The following is a 27768-nucleotide window of genomic DNA, read 5'->3' as shown; positions in this document are numbered from 1 at the left end:
GATAAGGATTTCGTTGTGGCAAGTTAAAGATTGTGAAGATCGTGCTCGATCGTCTCGTTGACAGGCAGGTCGACCTTCCAAATTGTCAACATCCAATCGTAGGCATCAGATCACTCACCTTCCATAGCTCGAGATGGTCAGCATCAACATGGTCAGATTGTTGCTTCTTCTTCAAGGTCTTAGATGGCCTCAAAGAGGTCATCAACAGTCTGGACTTTGCATCTGTGCAACATTGACTGAGAAAATATCATTACGGAGAGGATCATCGCCTAAGACAATTCAGTTGAGTTTGTACCACAAACTCAACTGCGTTGTCTTCTGACGTTGAGAATAGGAATGGTGATGGTGTCTCGAACGGTGACCGTAGTGAGCACTGAGTGCTGCAGCGACAATGCGCTCTTGAATTTTGAAGTTTTATCTATGCTCACAGTCAAGCAGCCAACACCACGTGACCGCGGCGACCAGTCTTCAAAGTTGAGGCATCACGAAAACAAGTTCTACCATCGTTGCTCGGAACATCCTTAGTAGATAAAAGAATCCAACGTCCATTGAAATGCAGGTTATACAAGATATAATGACTATGTACACGATCATCAATCTACACCAAAAGCACCTCTAGTCTCATCAGGGTACTGTTTTACTTTACAGCCACCGCGACCTGAGTCTCACAAACTGGTCCTCACGCTTCCATCAAAGCCTGAGCGGCCTTTCTTGCATTCGCTTTCAGGCCCTCGACCTGTAACTCCATGTTGCGAATCTTTTCTCGTGCTGCGCGGAGCTCACTATTGAGCCGATCGACTTCGGCTTCTAACACGGTGGTCTTGCCCTACACATAGCTTAAGCGTCAAACTTCAAGATCGATACCAAGAGAACGTACTTCATCATCAACTTGCGTTGGCGGAGTGAGGATAACCGGAGACTCTGAGATAGGCGAAGCGAGTTGAGGCACTGGTGCCGACTCGGATCTCACTGGTGTCTGTGGTACATGTGTAGGCATGGTAACAGCTTTAGTGACAGGCGGAGGTGCACTGAACGCAGTGGGTGCGGGCACATGTGTCGGTGCAGGAGCAGGCGCCGAGGGCGTGAATGTCGATTGTGCACCATTGAACACGGCACCATTCTCGAGACTAACGAGCTTTAATGGAGCGGTCTTTCCAGCAAAGAACTCGCTTGCTGAGAGAGAAGACTCTGACGAGGCTGCAGCTGGTAAATGTCGGATTGGAATGAGTCCGCCTGGTAATACTGTCAGTGAAGCTATCGTAAGTCTTTCAAAAAATATTTACTTTGCGAGGCACGATGAAAGCGATGGGTTCCACGGATGAGCCTGACACCTTGTACGCACGGGCAATCTCGCAATCCGACACGTTAAGGGCACGACGAGGGAGGAAACATATTCCCCGCTGGGGATCCGGAGATTTGTGTTCTGCTAGTGCGAATAGCGAGTCACTTTCGTATTCGTAGTACCGGATATTTCCATCGCTGTTGGATTTAGATTAACCACGAATAACAAACACATTCAATTCCACTTTACCCTTTGCCAGCTAGAAGTGATAATGTGAGAAAAGACGAGTCCTAAGCACATGCGAGGCGCTCACCCAAGAAAAGAATGCCATTATCACTCCAGAAAGGCATGACGACACCAGCAGACTGATCGATAGTTATCGTCTTGACACTTCCAAGACCTCCAGCTTCCCAGATGGAGACTTGACGATCACTCATCTTGCTAAAACCAGTAGTCGCAATCTTGTCAAGATCACCCATCCACACGACACGAGCGCCCTTGATACCGCCATGTGCCTCAGTGATGCGAACAGCTTCGCTTCCAACACGAGGATCAAATAGACGAAGTTTTTTGTCTCTACAGGTCGTCGCCATGAGCGTGCCGGTAGGATTGAAGGCGAGACACTGGATGGTATCGCTGTGTCCGGTGAGAACAGAACGTGGGCGATCAGTATCAGCAAGATCCCAAAGTTTAACTGTGTGTTCGCTGGAAGCACTGGCGAGGACGTTAGACGCGGTTGGATGGAAGAGAACTTGGCCGATCTTGCGTGGTGATGCATCGATCCGGGCGACAGGGTCAAAGTCTTCCGGTACCCAATGATCCTGGCCCCAGTCTTCAAAAGCGGAAGACTCGACCTTCCAAATCATGACTTTTCCATCTTCGCCGCCAGAGGCAACGATAGAGTCGTTATGTGGGGACCAATCAGTGTCGAGGACGGGGGCGGTGTGACTGCGCGCGAGGGGAATAACATCAGGAAGCTTGTGCGGGAAATTTGGGACAGCTGCAAAAGGGGAGGGGAGGGGAAGTATTGCAAATGCGCCACCTCCGGATGCATTCCAGTTAACGCTGATGTATCGCTGGGGTGGTATGTCAGCGAAGGACGGACGTGAAGAAGGAAAGTGGTCACCCCAGAGGCAGAGACAAGATTCGTATCCCATGCGCTGCCGGAGACCTTCACATTGTCATATCCATGTTCTTTCTTGGCTGCCTGTCCGAAGACATGGCTGTGGGAGACGCGATCGTTGATCAGTCTCTTGGTGTGCTGCAATCTTGGGCATGTACTCACCGATACTTAGATGCACGAACAAATCTAGACATCGTCCGCGGTTATCTGCAAACAACGAATATTCGACAGACGATGAGAACCCGTGTCCTATGCTGTTGAACGTGGAATCCAGCAACTTATGCCCCGCGGCTCTCGCCAATTAACAGTGTGTTTCGCAGATGGGCTGGCAGTTACTAGGATTCAGAATCACCGAAGAGGGGTTTACGGCGTGCGAAAGTTAGGCGGGAAGGGGGGTTATAGACGGACTGGTCACGAGGGTACGTATCAGACATAATCAGAACACGGCATAGTGGGATTTCACGGGGTTTGAACATTTCTCGACTAAGCTTCTATATATGGTAGAATCAAGTGTGTCCATACAAGTACGATATACTACGTGATGGTACGACGTTATCAACTACGGCGCAAACTCAGAACACGGTATAGTGGGGTTTCACTTTGTTTTTCTCGCTAAGCTTCTATATATAGTATAATCAAGTGTCCTCCATATAAGTACGCCTCTTGAGCTCATACTACGTGAGGGTACGTATCTGATGCATCTACTAGCTATATATGTAACTAATGGTTTCACTCTGACTCATTCAATTGTTGAATCGTCAGTTTGCAGCAAGCCGTCGATAGTATAATAAGGCGAACTAACTCACATCATGCCTCGACCATAATCCCTTCCCATGCTCTTCACTCTAGGAATATCGTGCATTATTGCCCTGCTTGTCGCTTTGCGTCTGACTCGCAGACATGTCTCCCCTTTCCCTCTGCTACCTGGTCCTCGTCCCTTACCATTTTTGGGCAACGCGCTGCAATTGGATACTAAACGTCCTTGGCTCACATATACTGCGTGGGAAAAGACATATGGTTAGTAGTAGACCAGGCTCTTTGCCAACCTCCTGGATTTGATTTCATGCCTGATCGTAGGAAAAATCTTCCGCTCCCGTGTATTTGGGATCGACATGATCATTATAAACTCCGAAATTATCGCCCAGGAGTTGCTGGAAAAGCGTTCTGCGAATTACTCTGACCGTCCCGCTCTTCGCACCAACGAATTGTATGCATTACCAGTTTCCGTTCAACTTGTTCTTCATCTACTGACGATGCAGAGCTGGAATAACTTTCAATACTGTGATGCTTCCGTATGGGGAAACTTTACGACAACATCGCAAGATATTCCATCAAGTCCTTAGGGCCGATGTTTCCATCTCGTACCACGAGATATACTCTCGCCATGCAAACGAACTAGTCATCGATCTCTTAGGTGCCACTAGGGACTCACTGCAGCATCACACCGAAGCGTTCGTACCCATTTCAAGGATGCCTTTGTGAAGTATGGTCCAGTTGACGATCAATTCTTGTGCCAGATACTCCGGATCCCTGATCATGACCGTGACATACGGACATCTCGCCAATAAAGGCTCGTTATCTTCCCGTGCGCACGAAATGCTTGATATTATAACACAAATTCTCTCTCCCGAAAAGGCTGTCATGTTCACAGCCTTTCCTTTCCGTGAGTGCCTCTGTCAACGACATGATTTTGAACATTCAGCGTGAGGTTGCAGTCGAAAAGTTGCCGTCTTGGTGCTTTGGTGGAGCATTTGCCCTGATGGGACGTTGTAAAGAATTGTGTCAACAAGTTTTGAACGAGCCCTTTAACGAAGCGAAGGCACAGATAGTACGTTCGCGCAGACTTGTGGATGAAAGTTTCGCCTGATCTGTTTGCGTGAAGGCAGATGGTACTGCTTCGCGCTCATTGATTTCTGACTTTCTCAGTCAAGCTCACGACGACACTGACGAAGACATTATGAAGGCTGTTGCGTTGATGGGATATATGGGTAGTTATTTGTTTTCACCAAGATGGAGTTCATCTATTGACGAAAATACGGCATCTTACTAGGCGGCATGGAAACCGTGAGTCACTACCTACTTACTTGAAACATTTCTGATTCTTACTTTGATGTCTCGCAGACTGCATCCGTATTGCAGGCATTCCTGCTGGCTATGATGCTCCATCCTGATATCCAATCCCGTGCTCGTGCAGAAATTGACCAAGCTGTGGGGCATGACAGCATGCCGTGCCTTGATGACAGGGCGTCACTGCCATACCTTGATGCCATTCTCCGCGAGGTCCTGAGATGGCATCCTCCCACCCCCTTAGGTTAGTCGGTGGTAAAATAGCTTTGTGTTTGCATGGCTGACCCCTTGCACAGGCATCGCACATCAGACATCAAATGACGATGTATACGACGGGTACTTTATACCCAAAGGTTCGAAGTGGTACAAATCAAGGTTATCGTTGACTCATATATAGTTCGATCAGGTGCAATGGTAATGGTCAATCAGTGGTATGTCCAGCTGGAGTGCATGTAATGGGTTGAGCTGAGCGTTGCTCAGGGCACTGTCTCGGGATGAAGACATATTTCCCGATGCATCACGCTTCGATCCTAGCCGCCATCTGACCGTCGATGGGAAACTGAAGAACTCTGTCGTCAACCATTTTGCCTTTGGCCATGGCAGGTGAATATTTCAACCTTACTATCATCTTCGATCATCCACTGACCCTTGCAGGCGTATTTGTCCTGGTAGGCTGATTCATGGCTGATTTGGCAGTGTTATAACAAATGCCTTTGGTAGGTCGTTGGTTTGCAGATAACGGTCTGTGGAGTGCAGCTGCTGCCATACTCGCCGTCTTGCGCATCGATCATGCCAAAGACTCGAACGGAAACAGGATTGAGGTGAAGCCAGAGTTCACCACTGGTGTAGTCACGTAAGTGACCCAGTATGTATTCAATAACCTGCAACTGACTCTGCCGAAGTCACCCTGAACCATTTCACTTCTCGTTTGAAGTCGTGAACACAACGAGAGAAGCACACATCCGAGCGATGATGAATTCGAAGTAGACTTGGTTTGTATTCGAGGTGTATGATATGGTGTAAAGTGTACTGGATGGCACGGTTTCACGGTCTCTGCTTTTGTCTGTCTTTGATGAACAAGAATTTGCTTCCGAATGGATTGACACTTCATAAACTAGACCCGTTTCCAAAATCTCGTGAACCGGCGCAACCAAGCTGCATACCACTGATCGGTTCACAGGCCCTTCCCGTTGGTCCACCTCTATCGGTGGATGGTAATCCATGCACTCGTACTACAGCATACATATATGGAGTCATTCAAGGACGCAACTGTAGCGCAATTCATCAGAGTTCGCTCTGGAGCTTCATAACCACCCAGACTGATGGGGCAGACCCCATGGGCCCGCATCTGGACGTTGAACCTTAGGGTTGAACCTTAGAGGCGTCCATTGACAGCCCAAGCACGCTCATGCTATGCTTACGGGAGAGGAATCGATCTCACAAGGTTGCGCATGAACACGGCGATAAGACACACATTGTCCAAGTGGTGATCACCTGAGATTCGACGCCATGGGTAAGTAAATTAACCAATCGGCGACCCGCCAGGTTACGCTGCCCGTGCGTTGGGGTGCCAGGTAACACTGACCTTCCCGTATTCTCGTGATTTGGCAGCAGAAAAGCGCTATAAGACGCACGAGCAACAAGGCAACGAGAAATAAGAAGATTTGTGTTACAGTGAATCTCCGCCCCGCTGCGACTTCAAGCCTCAGCGACCGGTTGGGATACGGACGTATGGAAGGAAAAGCCCTGACACAGAACTCCATGATTCCACTGAAGCGGCAGGGCGGAGAGTTCATTTCGAACTGGATGTGGCCTCAGTCATGTATTGCGACTTTACTCACACTGAAGACCGTCGTGATTAGACTGACTTTCAGCCTGCAGCAAGGCCGAGCGATTGGGAGGAAAGGGCGATGTACCAGGGAACTGTGAGAGACAGTCGAGTCAACTCTAAAGGCAACGAGATAAAGAGACGAATATCCTATGAATCGCGAGGCTGAGTGAACCATACAGGAGGAACTGATTTTGTGCGAGAAGAAAAGTGAAATGTTTACGGAAATGGCGAAGGAAAATGACTTGATGATCCATCTTAGGCGAATGGATGGGAGCAGAAGATATGATAACAGACTGTTTTGCTGAGGTTTTGCACATGACGGCGGGCTGCGCCAGACTGTGATGGCTCATTGATTCAGTACAATGGTGACAATGATAGTGGAATACATACTTTGTGTAAGTAAATGCTGGAGGGTGGCGTCGCTCTTCAAGAGAGGGTTAGTCCAGAGAAGATGGTTTCATGCACACTTCGGGGAGGGTGGGCAGACTGTACTTCCGCGATAGCAAGCAGAGAGGGGGTGGCGTTGCATATAGATATATTGGTATCACTAATATAGAATAAGCTAGAGAAGTGAGTCGGGTGAAAATATAAGGGTTTCGTCAATCAGAATGCTCAGGCACGATACACTAGTAGTTGCGGCGGTAAGTTCGTTCATACAGTTCTTCGACCAGTCGTTACTCGTATAATACAGCCTGTGCCGGTAACTTCTGCCAGCTGCAAATTTATGTTCAGAAAATTCAAATGGGAGGAGAGCTTTAGACACATCTTCTCATGTCACCCCAAGAGCATCACATCACCCCAGCCCGGCATCCTCATAGTACCCTTGTAAAGGTACTTCGTCAGAGTGTCCTGAGCATCCTGGGAGAGTACTTCCACGACGTTGTTTATCTCTGAAGATTTCGTGCTATTCAGTATCGAAACAATGTCAGGTTCTTGCGCAAATGTCAGCGTATTGGTGCGATGTCAGCAACAAAGTCACCTTAGCTACCTCGACATTTGGCCCATAAAGAAACAAAAGAAATCAAATATTGTTGTCCGCTTGTGTCTGTCATACTAGTTGGTCGCTAGAGCCTCGAGTTCGTAGATTATCTTGGCGGACTCATTTGACTCGGAAGCTAAGCGCTAAACTTTGATAGTTGCATGCTTTCGTATTCGGTTTCCTGCCACTGTCCACTCGTTATCATGATGGTCACGATAGGGATCGGATATGTCGTCATGTTGCATTGGTGTAGGCTAGTTAATGGTGCGATAGTCTTCAGCGTCGAGTTCTGTCGAGTTCTGCAAGCGACGCAAGCATGTTATTTTCATTATCGAACTATATCAACTACGGCACAAACAGAGCGTGACGGTATAGTGGGGTTTCACTGGGTTTGAACATTTCTCGACTAAGCTTCTATGAATGGTATAATCAAGTGTCTCCATGTAAGTACGCCTCTTGAGCTTGAGCGATATATACTACGTGAGGGTACGTATCAGATGTATTTACTAGCTATATAAGTGACTAATGATTTCACTCTGACTCACTCTATTGTTGAATCGTCAGTTTACATCAAGCTGTCGATAGTATAATAAGGCGAACTAACTCACAGCATGCCTCGACCATAATCCCTTCCCATGCTCTCCACAGCTACTCTCGCTCTAGGGATATCGTGCGTTATTGCTCTAGGTGTCGCTTCGGGTCTCATTCGCAGACGTGTCTACCCTTTACCTCTGCCACCTGGCCCCCTTCCGATACCATTTTTGAGCAACGTGCTACAATTGGATACTAAACGACCTTGGCTCACATATACTGCGTGGGGAAAGACATGGTTGGTAGCAGTCCAACGGCCTCTTTGCAAAGTGCTTGTATTTCATACCTAATCACAGGAAAAATCACCCGCTGCCGCATACTTGGGATTGACTTGATCATCATAAACTCCGAAACCATTGCGCAAGAGTTGCTAGAAAAACGTTCTGTAATCACTCTGGTCGCCCCGTTTTTCGCACCAACGAATTGTATGCATTGCCGGTTTTCATTCAATTTGGTTTTCATCCACTGATGACGCAGAACTTGACTGGCTTTCCTTACTTCAATGTTTCCATATGGTGAGACTTTACGACAACATCACAAGATCTTCCATCAAGTCCTCAAGGCCGAAGTCTCGGTGTCATACCAGGAGATATACTCTCGTCATGCAAATAGACTAGTCATCAATATTTTAGGTGCCACTGATGACCTACAGCACCACACTGAAGCGTTTGTACCTAATCCACTGGTGTCGTTGTGACGTATGGTTGTCCTGGTAGGCTTATCAATGATCTGGCAGTGCTGAGAATGACAAACGCCCTTGGTAGGTCGTTGGTTTGCAGAGAGTAGTCTGTGGACTGCGATTGCTGCCATACTCGCTGTCTTGCACGTCAATCATGCCAAAGACTCAAACGGAGACAGGATTGAGGTGAAGCCAAAGTTCACCACCGGCTTGGCGATGCATCATGTAAGTGACCTAGTATGCATCCAATAACCTGCGGGCTGACTCTGTCGAAGTCAGCCTGAACCATATCACTGCTCTTTTGAAAGTGTGAGCACAGCAAGAGAAGGACAGATCCGAGCAATGATGAATTCTGAGTAGACTTAGTTTGTACGATGAACAAGAGGATTGCTTTCGAATACATTGATTTCTCAGAAACTAGATCCGTTTTCAAAATCTCGTGACTCGGCGCAACCAGGCTGCGCACCGGTGATCAGTTCACCAGCCTTGGCGCCACTTGCCAAAGGTACCGAAGGCTTTTCAGAGTAGGTTTCGATCTGAGTCGTCAAAAATCTACGATAAGTCTCATCCTCCAGTTATTTGCTTCTCGACTTTATAATTCTCACAAGTCTCGTCCCATGCAACAGCACTCTGATTTAGCTAGCATCAAATGACACAGGCATCGACAGGATGCACAAAGATAAGTAACGGCGATATCAAAAGCATCCGAGCCCATTAATGGTAACAATAAGTTTGAGGTATACTACATATTTTTTCCAAGATCACCAAACGCGATGGTCTGGTATCCCAAACTTTATGCCTGTGGAATGAACTTGAGCATGACCCACACAATAAGAGCGCTGAGGCCCAGCATAAGCAACATTGCGCCAACGACATAGGCGGCAAGCTCCCATGGAAACAAGTCCTGAGGTAAGGGTGCGTTCCTTGGATCTGCGGCAAGACGCTCGGCTACTCTTTTCTCCTCTGCTCTGAAGATGGCTGTTCTCTTGTCTGCAGAGTCGTATGTCCGCCCCCTTTCGCTGAGTATGACGAACGAGGGGAAATTTTGTTCACACCATTGTTCGATCTGAATAATGATGTTTGGTCATAGACTAACAATACGAGGGTGCACATGAAGTACCTTGCAGCACATCACTGAAATTTTGAGGAAATTTGGATCATGCGGTTTGGCCTTATGGTGAATCTTCCGTGCGTACTCCCGGAAGATTAGGGCAACTTCTCTGGTATTTGTTGACCGCATGATAAGCTGCGAAATATCATCAGCATACATAAATGAATTATAGGTGAGTGTGACTTACTTGAGCAGCCTCCGCTTTTCGTATCTTAATGTTTCGCTGGAACATTTCTGGATTCATGAAGCAAAGTGCCAATGTGGCCATTGCCATGGAAACGGGGACTGCGCAGAACACGAACACGCTCTGGTTTTTGAGCAGACGCAGGTAGTCCAAAGAGTCGCATGCGTGTCGCAGAGCATCAAGAACCATGCCGCTTTGTATCCATGTAGCACGCTCAACATCGCCCTTCTCGTACATATCTTTCATTTCGTTAAAACCGTATTTAGCCCAAATTTCTCGAGGCCAAAAGAAACGTCTCTCCTCGACGTCTTCCCGGAAATCACGGATGATATTGGTCTTTTGGAGGAGAAGACCCATGGAGTTTGCTAGCTCAAGTTGATCGCAGAGGAAAGACGCTTCCTTGCCTGAGGCTGACCAAATGCGAGTAAGGCCTTCACCCACGAGGCCTGCGACGTAATGACAATAGAGGTCGTAGTCCGCAATAGTCTCAAGGTAAACAGTGCCGTTGGTTGCGGCCTTGTGTGCATAATCTGCCATACCATTCTCCATTTTCTGACAAATATCAAGAATGACAGTCTTGTATCTGCGGTAGGTGTTAGATAGGAGAGCGCGACTAAAGATATGGACGTACTGGGGTGCTAGTCTGTTGACTTCTTCTACGATAATGTGGTATTCGAGGAGCAGATGTCGATCTTTCTCATCAGGACCGTTCTCTGTAAAGTTCCAGCCAGGCGTTACTGTCAACTCGTGGAATTGGCGGAGTATTGGCTGCTTCTTCTCGTCGGGGATAGTCATGTCATCTTCAATTGTATCCAGGCCGCGCATGATGAGGTAGTACATGCAGATCTGGAGAGTCAAGGGTCATTCAAGTGGATAGGTTGGAAGGAATGATTAGTCGATTAAAACTGAACAAAAAACATGGGGAGAGACCCAAGCAAAGAAGAAACACAAAAGAGGCAAAGTGCTTACCGTTCTTGCAAGGTCGCCCTCAAGCTCCTTGATGACAGCTGCAAAACTTCTGCTTGTCAGGTCAAGAAATTCCCAGCAGCGGCGCATAGAGGTGCGATCCCAGCCTGACGTGGGGTGCTCTTGTTGAGCCGTGATGTCGCGTTTCGCCTCATGGTAAAGGTAGAATTGGACAAGAGTTCTGAACTCAAGAGGGTGTGTCAAGAGGAGACCTAGCATTGAGGTTAATTTTCCCATAGTTGCAGATGTCGGTAAAAGTTCGTTTGGAAGTAGTGGTGTCGAATAGAAAGAGAGCACTTGCCAGCTGTCGCTTCCCCACCTGATGTGAACGCGGTTGAACCACAAAAACGTCGCCTGGCGCTAATGAAATGAATTGCCCGCACGGAAGTTTCCGGGCCGTGGGGTAAAGCCAACATGGCCGCGCTTGTACTTGCTCATAATCTTCACTACTTATTAGCAAGTCTAGTAGCATTGCATCTATAGAAACCAGCCCATTGAAACCTCTACGTTTCTCAAACTCTATCAATGCAAAGTGGGAGAGATGATTGGCGAAAGGACTGCAAGAAATGAATATGATACGTTCGCATGGGAACGTCTTACCTAGCTAGTACTAGTACTGTTTTCTAAGGATCATCATCAACAACATATAGCCTAAAATATATCACCAGCGTTCATCGGACTCCAGCCAACAAGTTATAGATCATGGACGATATAGCCCACCCTCCAGCTCGTCTGCAAGCCGCTTCATCAGTCCCAATCTCTTCCAGACACGCTCTTTCTCGCGTCAATAATTTTCTCGACGATTTTCAAGCTCGTAGTACACCATCCAAGGGTAGTGATACTTCAATCACTGCCCAACTACAGAAGCTGAGTAAAGCGCTTGAACAGGAGTGCATCCGACAATCAAAATGATCTTATGCCGAGGTGAGCTGATATTACCCATGGTATATGGTAACGCGGACAAAGCCACTGACCCATACATAGATTTGGGACCAGTGTATGGGAAACAGTCGAAAAGTGCCAACCTTAGCCTCACGTAGACTAGAAGGAAATGTTTGAAGCACACAGCGAGGCCATAGATCAAATTCAGTTTTTCATGCGTATAGCATGCATTCACGTCCCGCGCACGTCCGACGTACCAAGGCCCAGTGATGCTCACATCAAGACCGCAAATACCAGTGATAAATCTGTGAGATTCGACCTATACCTGACCATCGAACTAAAGCCCCCCTTTGTTACTGTCACGGGCTCCCTTCTTGGCATAAACTATAGTACATCGGCCCTTGACATTCGCCAGCAAGAACTCACCGGTCCACTGATGAAGATGCACCAGGGTAGAACGACATGGCCCTCCTTGATATTTGTAAGTGTTCTCATTGTTTCGCGCTTATCAATCGGTAGCACCTGTTGTGCAAAGAACAATGAATGCATCACACTAATGACTTTTGTTTATCTTTCTCGGTATTCTTAGATGCTATGATAAAAAATAAACGCAAGCAGTATTTCTTGCAGTCTACTCGTTTCGTGTCTACAACGATATCTCAATCTATAGATTTCAAGCCTAATCATGGTTCTTTACCTTTGTCATGCTATGCTTGACTCTGAGGCAACCCAACTTCTCCCGAATCACCCCAAGTTCATCTGGAGAGCTCACGGTTCGTCGCATTATGCTTGTGCACGTCATATAATGAGACTCCTTCTAGAGTGCTCCCCGTAGTGTCAAGGTGTGTCAGTCTTTCTAGCCAAATAGGACTGTAGCCGATTTACCCACATTAGCCCCGGGTTAGTGTACTGCGACATGTACGTCATCTTCGTCCGCGCATCCGAGTCATGATCAGTATCAGCGCCTGGACATGAAGCGCAACTCCCCTTCAATCTAGCACTGCAGCCTATGCATTTGGTATACATCACAACATGTGCTTGAGTAATGCCCGCTGATCGTGCTTAGTTATGCTTTTTCAAGCTTCGACTGATCAAATTTCCTGTAGGTGGTACGGTGCGGGCGGTTCTATCCAAGTAGCGATGTCTAGAATGGTGACTGCCAAAGTCAATATGAACGCGAGCAGTACTCATACATTCTTGGAGGTATGTACGTGCCAATGCACGTGAGACTGGGCTGTCGAATCTTCTATAGATTGTCAAAGCTCGCTTCGGTGTCGTAGCTCATATCGTATTTACCACTTGTGCGTTCTTGTTGTACGCGGATCTCTCTTGGGTGAGTTTGCCGCGTGTTGAGATGGTTACTGACGCGTGTTTCAGTGGGAGGTGCCGCTGCTGTAAACGCCTCACTGGCATGAATATACTTGCTGCATATGTTCTATTGCCAATCGGCATCGTGGTCTATGTCGTTTTCGGTGGATTGCGTGCTACTTTTATGTATGATTGAACATAAGCCGTCACTTCATTTACACCTTCATCTTCCACACATAGTAGGTGAAGCCCTTATGTCACAGGGATGTGGTACTGAGAATCTGCGCAAATAAAGTGGGTCATCGCCGGAGATTGCCAGTTTGGCTCGAATGTATGACTTGCTCACACAAGCTGTAATTGATGTGCCTGTTCCCCAGGGGCCAGCATGCAAATGGAAATTATATGGTCATGAAGTCAAATCAGGTGGATGGCATTGGCTGATTTACTTTGTCACATCTACCTGTGTTCATTCCTCTCAGGGTATTGTCTTCGAGGCGCAATTCGCCGCCGTGTTTTGTGATCAAGATGTTATAGATTTACCTCGTGTTTATTCTTCTGGCATAGCGCGCAGGCTACTGGCAAAGGGTAAATAATATATATTTGCACTGCAATCATGAACTAATGCATTCATCAACCTCAAGGCAATCGCAAGTCACCCTCAAAGGAATAACTAAAGTTTATGTATTTACATCCCTTCATCCGCCGAATGATGCAACGCTCACACAATGTCACAGATGCCCCTTGGTGGTCTCTCCTAGTTTACCGTTCCTTGGGCTTTCGGATCATGCCTCGGTTTGAACGCCCGGGCGCTTCAAAGCAATGTAAGGTTTCGTACGCCGCCTTCTCAACGCCAAGTTTACGTACGTTACTTGAGCCTTCGTTTCCGACTACCCATTCTTCTGTCAGACAAGTGCAAGACTCGCCACACCGGCTGCGGCTGTAGTGCTGATGGGGAAAGGTGGAGCTGTGGCGCTATTGTTGGTGGTTTTGTGAGTCGCATACAAAAAACCTAAAAACCTCGATGTTAACGTTAATCATATGTGTTTTCTGCAGTATGACCGTGACGTTTGTGATTAGCACCGAGCTAATTGCGGTATTGAGTATTGGGCAGGTTTGGTCCATGCACAAACTTCTGCGCACACACTCAAGGCTCGATGTGAGGTCGTACGAGTAAGACCTGAATGCCATTACATTCAATAGCCATTGTCATGACTCATTTAAATGTAGCATCCACCGTACCTACCGGCATTCGCAGGCGACAGGTGCGGTGATTGTTCATGTATCACACTACGCGATTTATGGATGGGTAATATGGATGGGGTGCTGGGCGACCATAGTAAATACTTTTTTCAGTCACTCACGGGAAATGTATTGACTTGCGTCATAGCTCCACCAAGCGAACAAACGTCGACCCGGTTTGGGTGAGAACATTCCCCACTATGTTCAGTGCGTGGACCGATGTGACAAAATCACTCAACACGCTTACTCTTCGTGGGGTGGCGCAGGTGAATAGTCCTGCAGTTATCCCTATCATCCTCAGGGTATGGCGGTCGAGCCCGCCGGGCTTTCGTATGGCTAGGCTATTCTCGGGCTAATCCTCGGGATGCTGGCATGAATGATCGGCTGCTGGAAGATGAATGGAGAGCATTTTTCGGTTCCGTCTGCGAAGATCATCGTCACAAACTCACAGTGACTATGTTGCAGGCATCATCACCATAGCTAACCGTGCATTGCCAATATCCGCTGTATGCATGCAGTGGTCTTACGTGTTTTGTGTTCTCGGGGCTCATTACCGTCTTTGTGTCTCTGTTGAGTAAGTGGTCAGTCGCAACGCGCCTGCATGCAAGTACTGATGGTCGTGTCAGAACCTGATGATATTCCTGATAATTAAGATTTCGAACGGACTCGGGAATGCTAGACAATTAGGAAAATAACGACCCCGATCCGGATGTGGCATCTGCTGAGAAGCACGAACAAATGCCGTCAAATTCCGAGGTACATACTCATCAGCAATATCTCACTGTCATCCTTATTGGTTAGTTCCACCGCTTGCCCCTGCCATGTAGACTCTCGTCTAGACGCTGCTTACGCCGCCAGTCCCGTTGGCCATGTTTTCACGAATTACGTTACACATTTTGGGTGATATGCTCCATGTGAGTATCAGTCAAACCAGATGCGCGAACTTCAGCTGATAATGACGGTGAAGCGTGTGGGTTTTCATGAGTGGGGGACCTTCATTCTTTCTTCTTGGAGTCACGGAAGGAGATCTTGAAGAGCCTTCAAGTAACAAGTTGGAGCGCTTGCATCTACGAAATTGTACATAAAATCATGATCAAATTCGTGGGCAATCAATCAATTAATTGGCCCTGTATCGTTGCGTAGTGGAATACTACCCTGAATGCCGAGCCTGGGCCATTGCGGTGACTGGAGACATCATTTTTGCCGCATGTCCTTGACAGTTCAAGCATGTTCAAATCCGCCGACTCAGACCCCCACTGTGCGCTAGCATTACAACATCAAGCCGGACGGGCCGACTCGGAAAGGGTAGAAACTAGAAAGGGAATCACTGTAGTAAGCAGCAAATGTCAATGGCATATCCTGTGGAAATCCCAAAGCTAATTAGTAATAGCTGATCAGCACAGTCAACGTCGGCGGCCAGCGACTCGAACTTAAAGTAAGTAAAGTTTCACGGTTTTAGTACATAGTTTAACCTGCAGCAAGCCGACTGGATCGGATAATTAGAAATTAAAAACATGAGGTTCTTCGGCTGCAAGCTCCAAGTCTAGCGCGCGCACTTATGTCATGTCACTAATCGTCCGACAGGGTCAGGGCCCGTGACCAGGCTGGGTTTGTCTGACTCGGGTCTATTCACGAACACATATATCTTCACCGATAATTACTTGATAGTTGCTCTGCCCGTTCAACTTTACAGTGAGGCAGTCTCGGACTTTTGCCACTTTTCTATCCTTCCTTTCTCAACTTTAGTCGCTCCTTTGCTGACGTTACCAGTGCATGCTTGCGCAAGTAATGTTGCCTTCCGTCCTCGATCCTGTTGCACGCAACATTGCTATACTGACAAGTGCGTTCCGATCGCTGTCTGGACATTCTTTCAGTTTGATTTAGACTCATCAGCGACATTGACTGCGTTCATGGTCCTCGAGTACTTTTGGTTTATAAAAGAAGAAATCCGGCTAGTCTGGCCGTGAGTATTTGTTTGCAAATTGATAAACGATGTCGACGAGCATTTTTCCGGCGAACAGGCGATTTTTGAAGACCACAGAAGCCAAAGTATACGTGGTGATCAGATATGCTGGTTTAGCTGGATCAAGGTAGGCAATTCGGCAACTCAAGATCGCATGTTCACCCCTGTCGCTAGCTTCAACATCTGGTTTGCATTTAGAATGCTCTCGGGAGTTCCCAATGGTCCGTTCGCTTGCAGAGCATGGTACTGGTACCAGACCACGATGACCCAGTGTCTGGTGTTTTCTGTGGAGTCATTACTCATGCTGCGGGGTACGTGGCTTTCGGTCTTACTCTAGGTGACTGCTTATTCCCCCTCATTGCAGTGAACAAGATGTATGGAAAAGGGAAATCTATCCGTGCACTCTTGATCATCTTCGGTGGCGCACAGTTTGCTGCCATGGCAGCCAATGCTCGAGTGGTTGTAATTGGCACTCGCTATTCCCCCAGTTGTGTCATAATCTCGCCTTATCACAGTAGGATCTATGTCGGGTGAGAATTTTCGCACCCCTTGTATATCTGATCGCCGAGTTGAGAACCAGCGTCTCAATCATTGTAACTTTCATGTTCATCCTTTCTACAATGCTATGGAGATTCTTTGGAAACTCATCCGGCTGGTCAGAAGCTCTTCGTGCTTGGCTCAAGCTTGCAGTCCGCGACGGTAGCTGCACGACCATTGCGATATTGGGTAGGTTTAGTGTACTTATTTGTTCGTATGCTCATCATTCCAGTGATCTTCATCTTCATGTTTCTCTGCAACACGCACGTTATCGACACACAAATGAGTGGAAACATCATTTTTTAGTAAGTCTTGCATGTACCGCAGGTTTCTTTCCTCACTGAATTTCATTAGCGTACTGTTATCTTGTCTTTGGTTTGCTGTTGAGTGCAAGATCTTAAGCGGTCGTTCTCTTCCTCATTCTCTTTCTCAGGCTGGACGCATTGTTTTGCATCAGGCCAAATTCCATGAAATTCAAGAATCCCAGAAGGGTGACATTAATGATCAAAGTCGGTGGACTCTGACGATCGAGGTGGACCCTGATGACATTAGACCTTTTGATGATCCGGATGCATGTCCAACGGGTCCCTCCGGCTTGGGGGTCAAGTCGACTGAAGTGTCCTCTATGCCAAATGCAGGAGTGAGGGATATCGCTGACAAACACCTTTGCGGGGAGGACAATATGCAGCTGTCGAGTTGCGCACCTACATTCATACCGATCGAAGAATGCATCAGTGGTGGGGTTTCGGGCTTTAGGAAGTGAAGCAAATCCATTCGTTTAATAAGATGATCACAAGTTCCGTAGTACATATAGTTTACATATCACTAATGGTTTCACATTGCCAGGCATATCGTGCCACCCTTGATGAGATTACTGTTAGAGTCACCCAAGTTCCGGAACGCAACTTGCATGACATATACAGTTGATACTTTCCAGTACTAATGATTTGGTGAAACTTTCGGGTCACCGAGTGCTTGTGTTGTTTTTATGAGGGCAGTGATGATCCGAAGTGAAGATAACCCGGAAGTTGGCTGGGAGTTCCGCGATTTGTTTAACACCTAGTTTTTCCGCAAGAATTTGGAGAAGGCGGAACTAAGTCCGCTCTGGTCTAGTACGTCTATCACGATGACGATATGATTAACCCTGAGAGCTTTCCCAGTGATTCCATGAGAAGCTTGTCCCGCTGTGTGATCCTGAGCCAACTCGCATCTTTGACTGCCGCTCACCTCATCTCCAAATCACGGTCGTGCGCGATGGTAGAAAAAATCCTTTCTTGACGACGGTCTGCATCTCGTGCCTGATCAAAGCGGTAGCATGAACCGAGCCATCCCAGATCGTTGAACCAGTCAGTAATCGTGTAGGCAATGGTTGACCTGTCCTTGCTTGGAGGCCAGATAGCCAGGACACACACTGAACATCATTCCGGTGCTGTTGATCCAGCCTGTGATCTCGGAGATGATTTCCGTGCGCATCCCTGGTAGACATTGTTTCCTGGTATCTCGTCCTGCGCCATCCGCACACGCCATACCGCTGAGATCTAGTGTTTTGCCTGGAGATGTATGAATAGATGTCGAATGAGAAGCGCGTACAAGCCCTTGCCTGTAGGATGGATATAGATGGCTACATCGTGAGTAACTTGTTTCTGAAAGTTGTCTATGAGCTTATGAACATTCCGCCGTACCCTCGAATTGCACCATCTACTTTCTAGCTTGTATTCTTTCCGGCTTTACTCCGGCTGAAAATAGAGACTGTGAAAAGTACGGTATCTTGTTAAAGACTCACAAAAGCACTTGATCTATAATCTCTAACAAAATGAGCACATTCAAGGATCTGCTGAGAAATCTGACCTGTGCATCAACGAAATTTACTGAAGCCATCTTGTCTTCTGTAATGAAGCTATAAACATCACTCAATTTCTGGAGAAGGTCGAGTATCGCTGTCCACTTCAGCAAGAATTATCTGCACACATAACAACTAAGAAGGATATGCGATCGAGAGCAAAACCAAACACACTTTTGCAGCCCAGGACAACGCGCTCAGTGCCAACTTTGCGTATGAATATAACTGTGAACTGGATTTGTTCGGTTCCTATCAAGAAATATGGTCCATACCTCCGCGAGCGTCCCGATAACACTATGTGATATCCTGATGGGTTAAAGATATGTGTCCTGAAAATTAGATGCAGCCTCCAGATCTGCTGGTGCACTCTTGGCGGTGAATTCTCCCTGAGATGTCACATGTACCGAAAGTGGCTTCATGAGCTTTACAGGCTCTTCGGCGTCCTGAAGTGCTGATTGGGGATTGGCACTTTGTGCTATGCGAGAGGGAGTATCCTAAACCTGTACCACCATCATAATACATATATTAGGGAGAGAAAGCAGAAAGTAAAGAGTGACTGACCTCGATATTCGCGATTGATGAGGCCCCTTCATGAGGGTCCGTGACGACCGCGGGAACCCTTCGAGTGCTTTCGTACATGTCAAAGTTTACCTTGACCCTGGGTCGGAGTCCGAAGAGAAGCGCGGGGTTTGATGATCATCGTGACTTGCAGGCGATAAAATGTCACACGCAGTCCTGATTTCCAGCACAGAAGTCATCGCACAAATGATGCTCTTGAATAAAGAGTGGAGTATTTCCAGTGTCCACATTGTTATCTGACACCGAGAGGAGTTAATATCTACATATAAAACAAAATACAACGCAACCATCATGAGATGGTGAATATGAAAAGACTGTGTACACTTCAGATCAGTAGATAACATCGAGAGCGATAAGACCCAGTTAAACGTTACACCGAGAATCCGAGAATAGTCAATGTAGTACACAAAGAACATTTCCAGAGAAGGTATAGTTCCGGGTGTAGTATGTTTGGGTCCTGCATATTTTCCACGTATCGTTATTTTTTACGTTTAAGAGCTACGAAGAGGCGTCAGGATTCAGCAGGTCACAGGAAGATCGATCAGATGCTTACCGCCTTCTTTCGTAGACGAAGTTGCCTTCCTCTTCGTGCCCCCCTTGGTTTCCGGCGACGATTTAATGCCCTTTTTTCCGGACGATTTGGAGTCGTGACCTGAAAGGGCACCCAGCTCACCGACGCATTTAGGACAAAACCATTCACCTTCTGGAATGGCCTCCAGAGGAGGATCAAGGCAGCCCAAGTGATATGGATGGTCGCACTATTGATCCAACCTCGTAAACACTGTCATCGAAAGTTAAGATGGCTATAACCAACCTTGTCACATTCCAAAGCAGGATCGTCGTCCCCGTTATCCTTGTCGCAGACTACACAGAGTTCAGGGGCGTCAACCTCAAGGGGATGACGTGGAAGATCAGAGAATTTAGCATTTGGTTTTGCCAAAAACAAGGTGGTGTGTTGACCGGCTGCCACGCTGGACGGGGTCATATAAACACTGTACCAACATGCGAGCAGAGAATGCTTCACCTTATAACCTCAATCCCAGCTAGAGGCTGGTGGGAAGTGGGTTTTGTAGCGCTTTTCGGTTCATCGGGTCCTAGGCCGAGTTCACCTTGCAGTCCTCATTCAGGCTAAATCAGTCATGCAGATTCTTCTTTTACTTACCGTAGGACGCATTTTGCCCCCAAGCAACTGTCATGACACCACCGTCGTCATCAGTCGTGAGAGCAAAATGGGTCACTCCACCGCAACTGCCACCAGATATTTTGCAACCCCTGATGAAAAGTACCATATTCATAAATCAACAAGCAAAGCAAGAAGCAGAAATCTTACATTAGATCTTGGATAAACCTAAATGAGGAGTATGGTGAGCCAGAGGATCCTACCCAAGTTAGCTAAGTGAAGGTATAAATGAACCGAGCTGACAGTTAATGCACACCTTCGCCGCTATTCTTCCACTGCAAAAGGATCAGAAATAACACACGACCATCTGACATTTACGGACCTTTCCGGCCATCCAATACAATTGTTGCTTGTCCAGAACCACGGTATTCGAAGGGCCGGCGATGATATGAGCGCCCATTGTTATTTCTTTCGGTCCGGCAAACTAAGTTAAGCTATTTCAACGCTAGCTCACGAGGGACGACAGAAGCAACACGTACATTTGGAACTACTTTAGGGATGAGGACGTCCTGTTGGTTGCCCAGACCAAGCCGACAGTAGCCGTTATAACCCCACACGTACACGAGGCTAATAGCACTTGAGTGACGTATGGCTGAGTTTCGATGGTACCTACCCTTTGGAATCAAGGGCTACACTGTGCTGCGGCCCGCACGCGATGTCTATGATAGTCTTATCGTCGAGTCCTTTCACGGGTACTTTATCAACAGATCAGTTGGTGATGTTGCAAAACGAGTGTCGAAGCTCACCAGGCTCCGTCTCAATGTCAAACGCTGTCTTGTTTCCGGTAATGATGTGTTCTCCCGTCCTACCATTTCCTAATTGTCCCTTCTCGCCACTGCCAAAAGAAAAGACTAAGGGACGTCAGCTAGCAGAGGAACGGAATACGTTAAGGGGTACGTACCTTTGCCATCATCGGTAAGTATAATGGAAAATGTTATGCCCACTGCTGCCTTGACGACGTGCAGTCTTTCACCGTCGAGAAAAGGCCCTTCAATGGCTTCGAAAGTGGGTACCTGCGCAGTGACTGGATGTCCGCACTGACATACCCCAGCCGGTCAACCTATACAACAAAAATCGCGAACTAAAAACACGACTCACCTGACCCAAATTATTGGCACCCGCAGACCAGACCTGTCCATCGTCGCCTACTAACAAGGAATGACTACGTCCACATGCCGCTTGCACGAATCTAGTGCCTTCTTCTGCACCCAAGTCCGTCGGAAGCACGCGTCGCGGAGTGTCTTCAGATATAGATATCGCGTCCTCTCCTGACACGCCAAGCGCAGAAGATGCATTCCGCCCAAACATCCACGCTGCGCCATCCACGTCGAGAAGAATAAAGTGACACCCGCAACATGACGCGTGTATGGAAGCAATTTTGATATTGCTGAGAGAACGGAGGATATGGGGCTCGAGGAGGTCTGGTCTGGAATATGGAAAACTGGGTTTGAGTTGATGTAGCTATGCTGGCTAGGGAACGACGCACGCATCAGGATTGCCTTCACCTTTTCCACCACGTTCTTTCCTCCCCAGTTTCGGCCTGTGAAAAGCGCACAACATCCATTCATAAATACCCGGAGCTCAAATGACTAGTTCGTCGTTCTGGACTCGCTCACCAGTCCGTCCCACCGCAAATTAGTACTGTGCGCAAAAGTTCAACTTCTATTCAGAGAAGTACAACGTAGCATTTACCTCTTCCCCAGTTTGGGTCTTGTGTATCTGCAGATGTGGATGTTTTAGCCATAATTCTTGGAGGTTGGTTGCTGTGAAGAATTATGCTCAGCAGGCGCCAGCCTGTCCAAGTGTTTGGGAGATTTGATTGCTGCTTTCGGATTTGCTCTAGCGCTCTAACTACGATGCACGACGAAGGACCCCCTCCCTCATAAAAACGACTCGAGAACAAGAGACTATCGCATAATGACAATATTTAATATTGGTTAACCTCAGATCTGAAACTTCCAAGACAACCACCGACCGATCCGTGCCGATCACTCATAAGACCCAATGAGAACTAGCCAAGCCATGTCATTTAAGTTAGAAACCAAAGCTTCCAACTCAAAATACTCACGAATCGTAGTTCCGCTGCGCTTGATTTGGTACTAACGTACTCAGATCAGCCGCAGTACATTAAACCCGGTCGCGTGATGCCCTTACCTCAAAGTCATCTCCCTCGAGAATGATCGCATCGCCATGAACTAGGGTCATGGAAAGTTCCAAGGGCGCTGGCTTGCTCTTTTTGCCACCAGTAATACCCTTCCCCTTTCCGGCTGCCTTGGCATCACCTACATTACCTGACGGTCCAGATGCCTCCCCCAAAGCAAGGCTCGCTGAGTCAGGTTGATTCGTGACGTCAGGGTCACCACCAGTTTGGCGGCAGTCGTCTGGCACAATTACTGCTGCCGACGCAAGAGTTTCCGAACAGCCATCATCCGCCAGCTGTGACGCACTTAAGATCCGCTCCCTATCAATCTCCATGCAGTCTTCCGCACTTTCAATGGGGATCTCCGTAAAACCACGTTTGGGTACTAGATTCATGACGACTTCGGCACCTAGACAAATGATGATGACAACGTGGCTCTTCGCGTGAAAAACGGCACCCTAATCGCTTTTGAGGGGAAAAAAACAGTATCGAGTGTCCTTTCTGGCTTACCCGTTTCGAGCCCGGAGTGACCCATGCTTGAATCATGATATGGTTAATGTTGGCATCGTCGACTTCGCCATACGCTTGCATATAGTGAAGCAAGATATCCTGGATGTCGAAGACAAGTCTAGATATTTCAGGTTGTCCGGCTGGATCCCCGGAGCAGATATTTCCGTGATCAAGTTTCGTAGACCAGGTAAAATAAGGGCCTGAGACCAAAAATTCGCACGTTTTAGAAGCCAAGCAACAAGGATACATACTATGTAGGTCACTGCGGGAAAGGATAACATCTTTCTGTATGTCGAGGAGTAGTTTTGTTGCATCCTGTTGCAACATCTCTTGGTTACCGGTGAAGACATGTTGTACTCTCACACCACTGTTGACTTGATACGTCAAATTCCGCATCGTGTCGTCCCACGAGGAATCAATTTGCCAACTGACGAAGGTGCACAATCAAGAGGATCCCGTATGGGCAAACGATGGTGTGGTCCTCGAAGTGCTTGTAGCGGATCAATGTGGCAAATCAGGGCATCAGCATTGGTCGTCGCTTTTCCCCGCTCCAGTTTACGCTGCCACCACAATCAGTAAGGTTCGACAACGCTAGTTGCAGGAAACAATCACTTTGCACGTGGAACTCTGGCAGATCTGGTGTCGAAAATACCTCTGCGCATTAAGCATCCCGCAGTCTCTGCAGTACCAGCCTCTTGGAAAACACTCGCTAGGTTTGAAGCTCGCTAGGAGGTCCAAAGGCAGAAAGCTGAAATAGAGGGTGTTCATGTCTCTGGATGATTTCACTGAGCCAGCCTCCTTTTCGACAGGATCAATCCACCATGGGTGCGACTTCTCATTGATATTTTCCAACAACCCTTCCTCACCTCCTGGTGCCCATTCCAAGGTAAGGCGCCATCGTACGCGTTCGCACTGCTGAGCCTTAGGAATAGCTACGACTGTGTTGTTTATATCTACCTGCAGGAAGATCAACAAATGTGACCAGTAAAACGAGCAAAAAACTGACGTTCAGGTCAGATATGACAAATAAACCCAAGCAACAGCATGCGTACTCGGGAGCCAGTTGCAGTGGTAAGAGCCCGCTTTCTCGAGATACGAAAACAAGTAAGGGAGTTTGGTCCATGCGACACTGATCTAAGGTTTCAATCTCAGATGGCCTTTGTTCAGGTACTCGGGGTTGGATTCGAGGAGCCGAAGAAGACACCATTGGTGTATCGGGTTCTGGAACCAGAGGTGGAGACACCACCGTTGGTGATAGTGGATCTAGCACCGGCACTGGAGCTGATGTGGGTGACTGTAGCATAGCGATGGTATCGGATGGCAACACTTCTCGTAATATGAGTTACAGAACAAAAAGAATTCGAACGAGCCTACCTTCGGATCCTGCAGCCAGAGGTGTGGTGAACGATGAGAAATTGAACTGAAGAATTGGTGTATCGGATTCTGGAACCGGAGGTGGAGACACCACCGTTGGTGATAGTGGATCTAGCACCGGCACTGGAGCTAACGTGGGTGACTGTGGCATAGCGATGGTATCGGATGGCAACACTTCTCGTAATATAAGTTACAGAACAAAAAGAATTCGAACGAGCCTACCTTCGGATCCTACAGCCAGAGGTGTGGTGAACGATGAGAAATTGAACTGAAGATGGTCGCTTTTGATAGGGGTGAAGGAGGGCACTGCATCTTTGACAGACTCGCCTTCTTCCACCTAGATCTGAAATCAGGACGCAAACTTCACAAATATAACGAATTCTAACCTGTGCTACCAAGTCACTGTTATCGGAGGGCCTCTCGTCGTGCGTTATGACATGCGAATCGCTACGTACAGGTACTTCGGGTCCATATCGATAATTCCATTCCCTATTTGACACTACTCGATCAGTGAACAAGGGGGTAAAACAGAAGGAACTCACAAAACGACTTCCAGAGTGTTTTTGTCTCTCCAGGAATGCTCGGGGTGGGGATGTTCTAGTAGCAATGCGGGCATTTCAAACTGCCGCCATGAGATACCCGTAAGAGACTTCGTGAGTTCAGGGAATATCGAAGCAATTTCTGCGCGAGACTGGGTATCCAGTTAGACTCGATTTGCGTTCATTATGCCGAGGTACTTCACATTTGCCCAGACTCGAGGCGTGTAAGGTGTGCAAGGAAGGGTATCGACTGTGGGGACAGCTGTACAGCTGTCAATAGCACACTTGATCTTTGGAGGCCTAACAAAAGTCCAAACCGGCGCTGTAGTGACCGCAGCATCTATTCGGACGCATTAATGTGCACGAATGGGAGACCCTGACAAGGTACTAACCGCTCCTGGTTTCCGGGTTGACTGTAAGTGATATATTCTGAAGAGGCTTACCATCGTCATTGTTCTTGTTCTCCTTGCATTTGGAAGTTCTTTTTGGAGCTCTTGAAGAGCTCGGATGGGTCAATTTCTGTTTCTTGGGTGACCGAGGATTTGAAGAAGTTGTTATGGCTTGGTTGGATCTTGAAGCTGATATCCTCTTGGAGGGTGGCGCCGTAGGGGTTTGGGACATTCCAGATATTGGCGGGGATATAGGGGTTGGTGCATGTTTTCTACCCTTGGCCACCTTGGGCGGGGGAAGCTTCTGATAGCCTGGTTGACTGGCATGACAAGGTCGCTCAGTCTTGGCGCACCGATCGCAGGGCAAAAGACGCGAACAAGTTTGCTTTACCGAACGACAATGGACGCAGGAATAGGGAACAACAGATACATATTCCCCGGAGGGTGTTTCACGAAGCTCGAAAATTGCGCGAGGATGAATGGCTTCGTGGTAGGTTGTCGGATCGGGGGGAATGATCGGTCGACGAACTGATGGATGCCAGGCTCGTACGAAATCTGGCACATCGTGATCTGCTTCCATATCGACGTCCGACATCTTCGAGCATGAAGAGAGTTAGGGCTGGTCAGGAAGTAGTAACTAGTATACAGTACTTACTTCAAAGTTGGTACTCTGGAAGTGGCAAGTCGATAAGGCGTTTAAACTTTATCCAGGTCATAACTCCGCGAATCACGAAACCAACGTGTCATTGTTGTTTGTGACGTTCACCCTGAGGCTCGGAGTCGCAATGGGCAAGAAACCAAATCTCACCGGTTTATCTCGTTTCCTGCCACAAGACTTTCTTAATTCAAACGCTACTAGCCTCTCAGAAAAACCACAAAATCAGAGCAGATCTGCAAAGAAATGCAAAACGGAAACCCATGTTCCTGTTCGCACAAAATATGATGCCACCGCCCTTGTTCCTCACTACACCACCACTCACGAGGTTCCAGAAAATCTTCAGAAATGTCAGTCATGCCGCGACTTAATATTTCAAAGGCCCTTTGATTCAATCCCAGCTGCTATCTCTCAGATTTCTCGCAACGAAAACGTTACTTTTCTTTATACGACCAAGGATGTTTATTGGATGAAGAAGGCTGGTATAGCGTGACACCTGAAAACATTGCCGTACAAATTGCAGATCGCTGTCGATGCGATACAATCCTCGATCCTTTCTGTGGTGTCGGAGGAAATGCGATCGCTTTTGCAAAAACCTGCGAGCATGGTGAGAGGCCCGTTCTATCGCTCACCCAATCCTGCTAATTTCATTCTCGTAAATTAGTCATTGCTCTGGACATCTCCCCAACACGGCTCGCTTTGGCTCGTCATAATGCTGCAATCTACGGTGTTGCAGACCGCATCGAGTTTATCCTTGCAGACTATATCTCATTTGCAAACGCATATCTTTCACGACCCCACTCAACGCGCAATATTGACGTTGTCTTCTTGAGTCCCCCTTGGGGTGGCCCAGGATACATCTCTACCTCTGAAAACAATGTCTCTGCCGACAGCAACGCGGACTTCCAGGACGAACTAGAGGCACACTCACAATATAGCCTCTCAAGGATACAGCCGATTCACGGAGCTGACTTATTTCGCCTGACGAAGCGGATTTCAGATAATATTGCTTACTTCCTTCCCAGAAACACGGACTTGAATGAAATATCTGCCCTGGGCCTGCTCGAAAAAGACGAAGGAGTCACCCCCGATGACAAGCCTCGAATGATTGAAGTGGAGGAAGAATGGATGGGGTCGAAGTTGAAAGCTCTGACGTGTTATTTTGGTGGTCTAGTTGCTGGGCAAGAGCATGTATTCTGACTTCACATCGCCAGGACTGGTGTAACATAAACACATCTTTTGAAATATCCTTGGCTGTGTACTCTTGTCGATGTATCAGAGTAAGTTGTGAAGTGAAGTGCATTACACTTTGAGGTCTCGATTCATTGAAGCCCACGAGCTGAAGAAATTTGCGTTCGACTGAAATGAAGCTACGCTAAGTCCAAACTATACGTATAAGCTAAAGCTTCACTGAAAATGTTATGCAAGCTCATCACGGTGCACAGGCCTGTCCACTATCACTTTTGAGGATGTATTCCTCTAGTTCCTTATCTGTCGTCTCCTCTCTGGTACCAATGAGGCTCTTCAGGGGACAATCTGACCGCGCCAAGAATGGCTTGAACTTCTCATGAGGTCATGATGATCCCTCATGGTCAACCTCAAAGTACGCTTAAACTTTCTGGGGAGGGAGAGAGCATCTAACAGGTTAGGAAATGTATCAGGGATCCCAGATGCCATTCACAACAGGTGAGATGCCACGCATTAGATGCTGATTTATTATCCTAAAAGACTTCATATTCTAGAAGCAAAAACACTATGATCTTCGAATTCCTCTGGGCCACGCTGCCACCAGGGTCCACATAAGCATCTTCCTGGTGATT

At 47.5% G+C, this 27768-nt stretch overlaps 11 protein-coding genes across 11 annotated transcripts; 7 read left to right on the top strand and 4 right to left on the bottom strand.

Moving 5' to 3' along the window:
* Positions 1-529: 529 nt before the first annotated feature.
* On the bottom strand, positions 530-2811 carry F5891DRAFT_1050793 (WD40-repeat-containing domain protein). Its single transcript, XM_041362466.1, has 7 exons — positions 2568-2811; positions 2409-2505; positions 1649-2358; positions 1284-1479; positions 1194-1233; positions 878-1173; positions 530-826 (listed from the first exon to the last, which is right to left on the bottom strand). Exons 1-7 carry the CDS (start codon positions 2597-2599, stop codon positions 680-682), a joined length of 1518 nt encoding a protein of 505 aa, XP_041222755.1. The 5' UTR covers positions 2600-2811; the 3' UTR covers positions 530-679.
* A 158-nt stretch (positions 2812-2969) lies between these two features.
* Positions 2970-5674, top strand: F5891DRAFT_549335 (cytochrome P450). The gene is made up of 15 exons (XM_041372209.1): positions 2970-3089; positions 3168-3422; positions 3483-3612; positions 3665-3856; positions 3923-4068; positions 4121-4233; positions 4288-4393; positions 4456-4469; positions 4527-4716; positions 4769-4825; positions 4879-4903; positions 4953-5075; positions 5127-5140; positions 5193-5325; positions 5375-5674. The coding sequence occupies exons 2-15, from the start codon at positions 3239-3241 to the stop codon at positions 5457-5459; spliced, it is 1512 nt and encodes a 503-aa protein (XP_041222754.1). The 5' UTR covers positions 2970-3089; positions 3168-3238; the 3' UTR covers positions 5460-5674.
* Positions 5675-7905: 2231 nt separating this feature from the next.
* F5891DRAFT_1050775 (uncharacterized protein) lies at positions 7906-8491 on the top strand. The gene is made up of 4 exons (XM_041362465.1): positions 7906-8115; positions 8144-8148; positions 8248-8388; positions 8428-8491. Exons 1-4 carry the CDS (start codon positions 7918-7920, stop codon positions 8483-8485), a joined length of 402 nt encoding a protein of 133 aa, XP_041222753.1. The 5' UTR covers positions 7906-7917; the 3' UTR covers positions 8486-8491.
* A 674-nt stretch (positions 8492-9165) lies between these two features.
* On the bottom strand, positions 9166-11146 carry F5891DRAFT_1050771 (squalene synthase). Its single transcript, XM_041362464.1, has 5 exons — positions 10817-11146; positions 10479-10693; positions 9851-10430; positions 9673-9798; positions 9166-9618 (listed from the first exon to the last, which is right to left on the bottom strand). Exons 1-5 carry the CDS (start codon positions 11048-11050, stop codon positions 9346-9348), a joined length of 1428 nt encoding a protein of 475 aa, XP_041222752.1. The 5' UTR covers positions 11051-11146; the 3' UTR covers positions 9166-9345.
* A 304-nt stretch (positions 11147-11450) lies between these two features.
* On the top strand, positions 11451-12195 carry F5891DRAFT_1050769 (uncharacterized protein). The gene is made up of 2 exons (XM_041362463.1): positions 11451-11737; positions 11798-12195. The coding sequence occupies exon 1, from the start codon at positions 11516-11518 to the stop codon at positions 11723-11725; it is 210 nt and encodes a 69-aa protein (XP_041222751.1). The 5' UTR covers positions 11451-11515; the 3' UTR covers positions 11726-11737; positions 11798-12195.
* A 475-nt stretch (positions 12196-12670) lies between these two features.
* Positions 12671-13199, top strand: F5891DRAFT_957600 (uncharacterized protein; the record flags this gene model as incomplete). Its single annotated transcript, XM_041375497.1, has 3 exons — positions 12671-12729; positions 12802-12898; positions 12948-13199. Coding segments are annotated over 3 exons (408 nt in total), but the record flags the coding sequence as incomplete, so codon positions are not given.
* A 325-nt stretch (positions 13200-13524) lies between these two features.
* On the top strand, positions 13525-14690 carry F5891DRAFT_1050764 (uncharacterized protein). Its single transcript, XM_041362462.1, has 8 exons — positions 13525-13588; positions 13645-13684; positions 13738-13882; positions 13915-13992; positions 14057-14173; positions 14231-14339; positions 14391-14453; positions 14509-14690. Exons 3-8 carry the CDS (start codon positions 13788-13790, stop codon positions 14596-14598), a joined length of 552 nt encoding a protein of 183 aa, XP_041222749.1. The 5' UTR covers positions 13525-13588; positions 13645-13684; positions 13738-13787; the 3' UTR covers positions 14599-14690.
* Positions 14691-15644: 954 nt separating this feature from the next.
* Positions 15645-17600, top strand: F5891DRAFT_1050754 (uncharacterized protein). Its single transcript, XM_041362461.1, has 10 exons — positions 15645-15677; positions 15725-16082; positions 16136-16205; positions 16264-16332; positions 16380-16516; positions 16570-16735; positions 16786-16931; positions 16975-17047; positions 17097-17124; positions 17176-17600. The coding sequence occupies exons 2-10, from the start codon at positions 16016-16018 to the stop codon at positions 17503-17505; spliced, it is 1086 nt and encodes a 361-aa protein (XP_041222748.1). The 5' UTR covers positions 15645-15677; positions 15725-16015; the 3' UTR covers positions 17506-17600.
* Positions 17601-19460: 1860 nt separating this feature from the next.
* F5891DRAFT_1050748 (regulator of chromosome condensation 1/beta-lactamase-inhibitor protein II) lies at positions 19461-22186 on the bottom strand. Its single transcript, XM_041362460.1, has 16 exons — positions 22034-22186; positions 21958-21982; positions 21828-21881; positions 21440-21767; positions 21243-21378; positions 21088-21192; positions 20955-21036; positions 20821-20908; positions 20664-20765; positions 20598-20616; positions 20492-20540; positions 20324-20433; positions 20186-20270; positions 19976-20132; positions 19715-19919; positions 19461-19659 (listed from the first exon to the last, which is right to left on the bottom strand). The coding sequence occupies exons 1-16, from the start codon at positions 22083-22085 to the stop codon at positions 19640-19642; spliced, it is 1617 nt and encodes a 538-aa protein (XP_041222747.1). The 5' UTR covers positions 22086-22186; the 3' UTR covers positions 19461-19639.
* F5891DRAFT_1050741 (uncharacterized protein) lies at positions 22187-25858 on the bottom strand. Its single transcript, XM_041362459.1, has 14 exons — positions 25672-25858; positions 25297-25613; positions 25108-25244; positions 24908-25056; positions 24752-24854; positions 24588-24702; positions 24366-24539; positions 23998-24317; positions 23604-23948; positions 23401-23551; positions 22992-23365; positions 22496-22939; positions 22410-22440; positions 22187-22352 (listed from the first exon to the last, which is right to left on the bottom strand). Exons 2-14 carry the CDS (start codon positions 25523-25525, stop codon positions 22330-22332), a joined length of 2595 nt encoding a protein of 864 aa, XP_041222746.1. The 5' UTR covers positions 25526-25613; positions 25672-25858; the 3' UTR covers positions 22187-22329.
* Positions 25859-26040: 182 nt separating this feature from the next.
* F5891DRAFT_1050734 (Tgs1 protein) lies at positions 26041-27256 on the top strand. Its single transcript, XM_041362458.1, has 3 exons — positions 26041-26298; positions 26364-26555; positions 26613-27256. The coding sequence occupies exons 1-3, from the start codon at positions 26079-26081 to the stop codon at positions 27146-27148; spliced, it is 948 nt and encodes a 315-aa protein (XP_041222745.1). The 5' UTR covers positions 26041-26078; the 3' UTR covers positions 27149-27256.
* The last annotated feature ends 512 nt before the right edge of the window (positions 27257-27768 follow it).

Source organism: Suillus fuscotomentosus (genome assembly GCF_016647785.1).
Source record: "Suillus fuscotomentosus strain FC203 chromosome Unknown F5891scaffold_49, whole genome shotgun sequence".
NCBI classification, from domain to species: domain Eukaryota; kingdom Fungi; phylum Basidiomycota; class Agaricomycetes; order Boletales; family Suillaceae; genus Suillus; species Suillus fuscotomentosus.
Note: the sequence above shows the minus strand (reverse complement) of the source record. Positions and strands in the feature narration are given on the sequence as shown.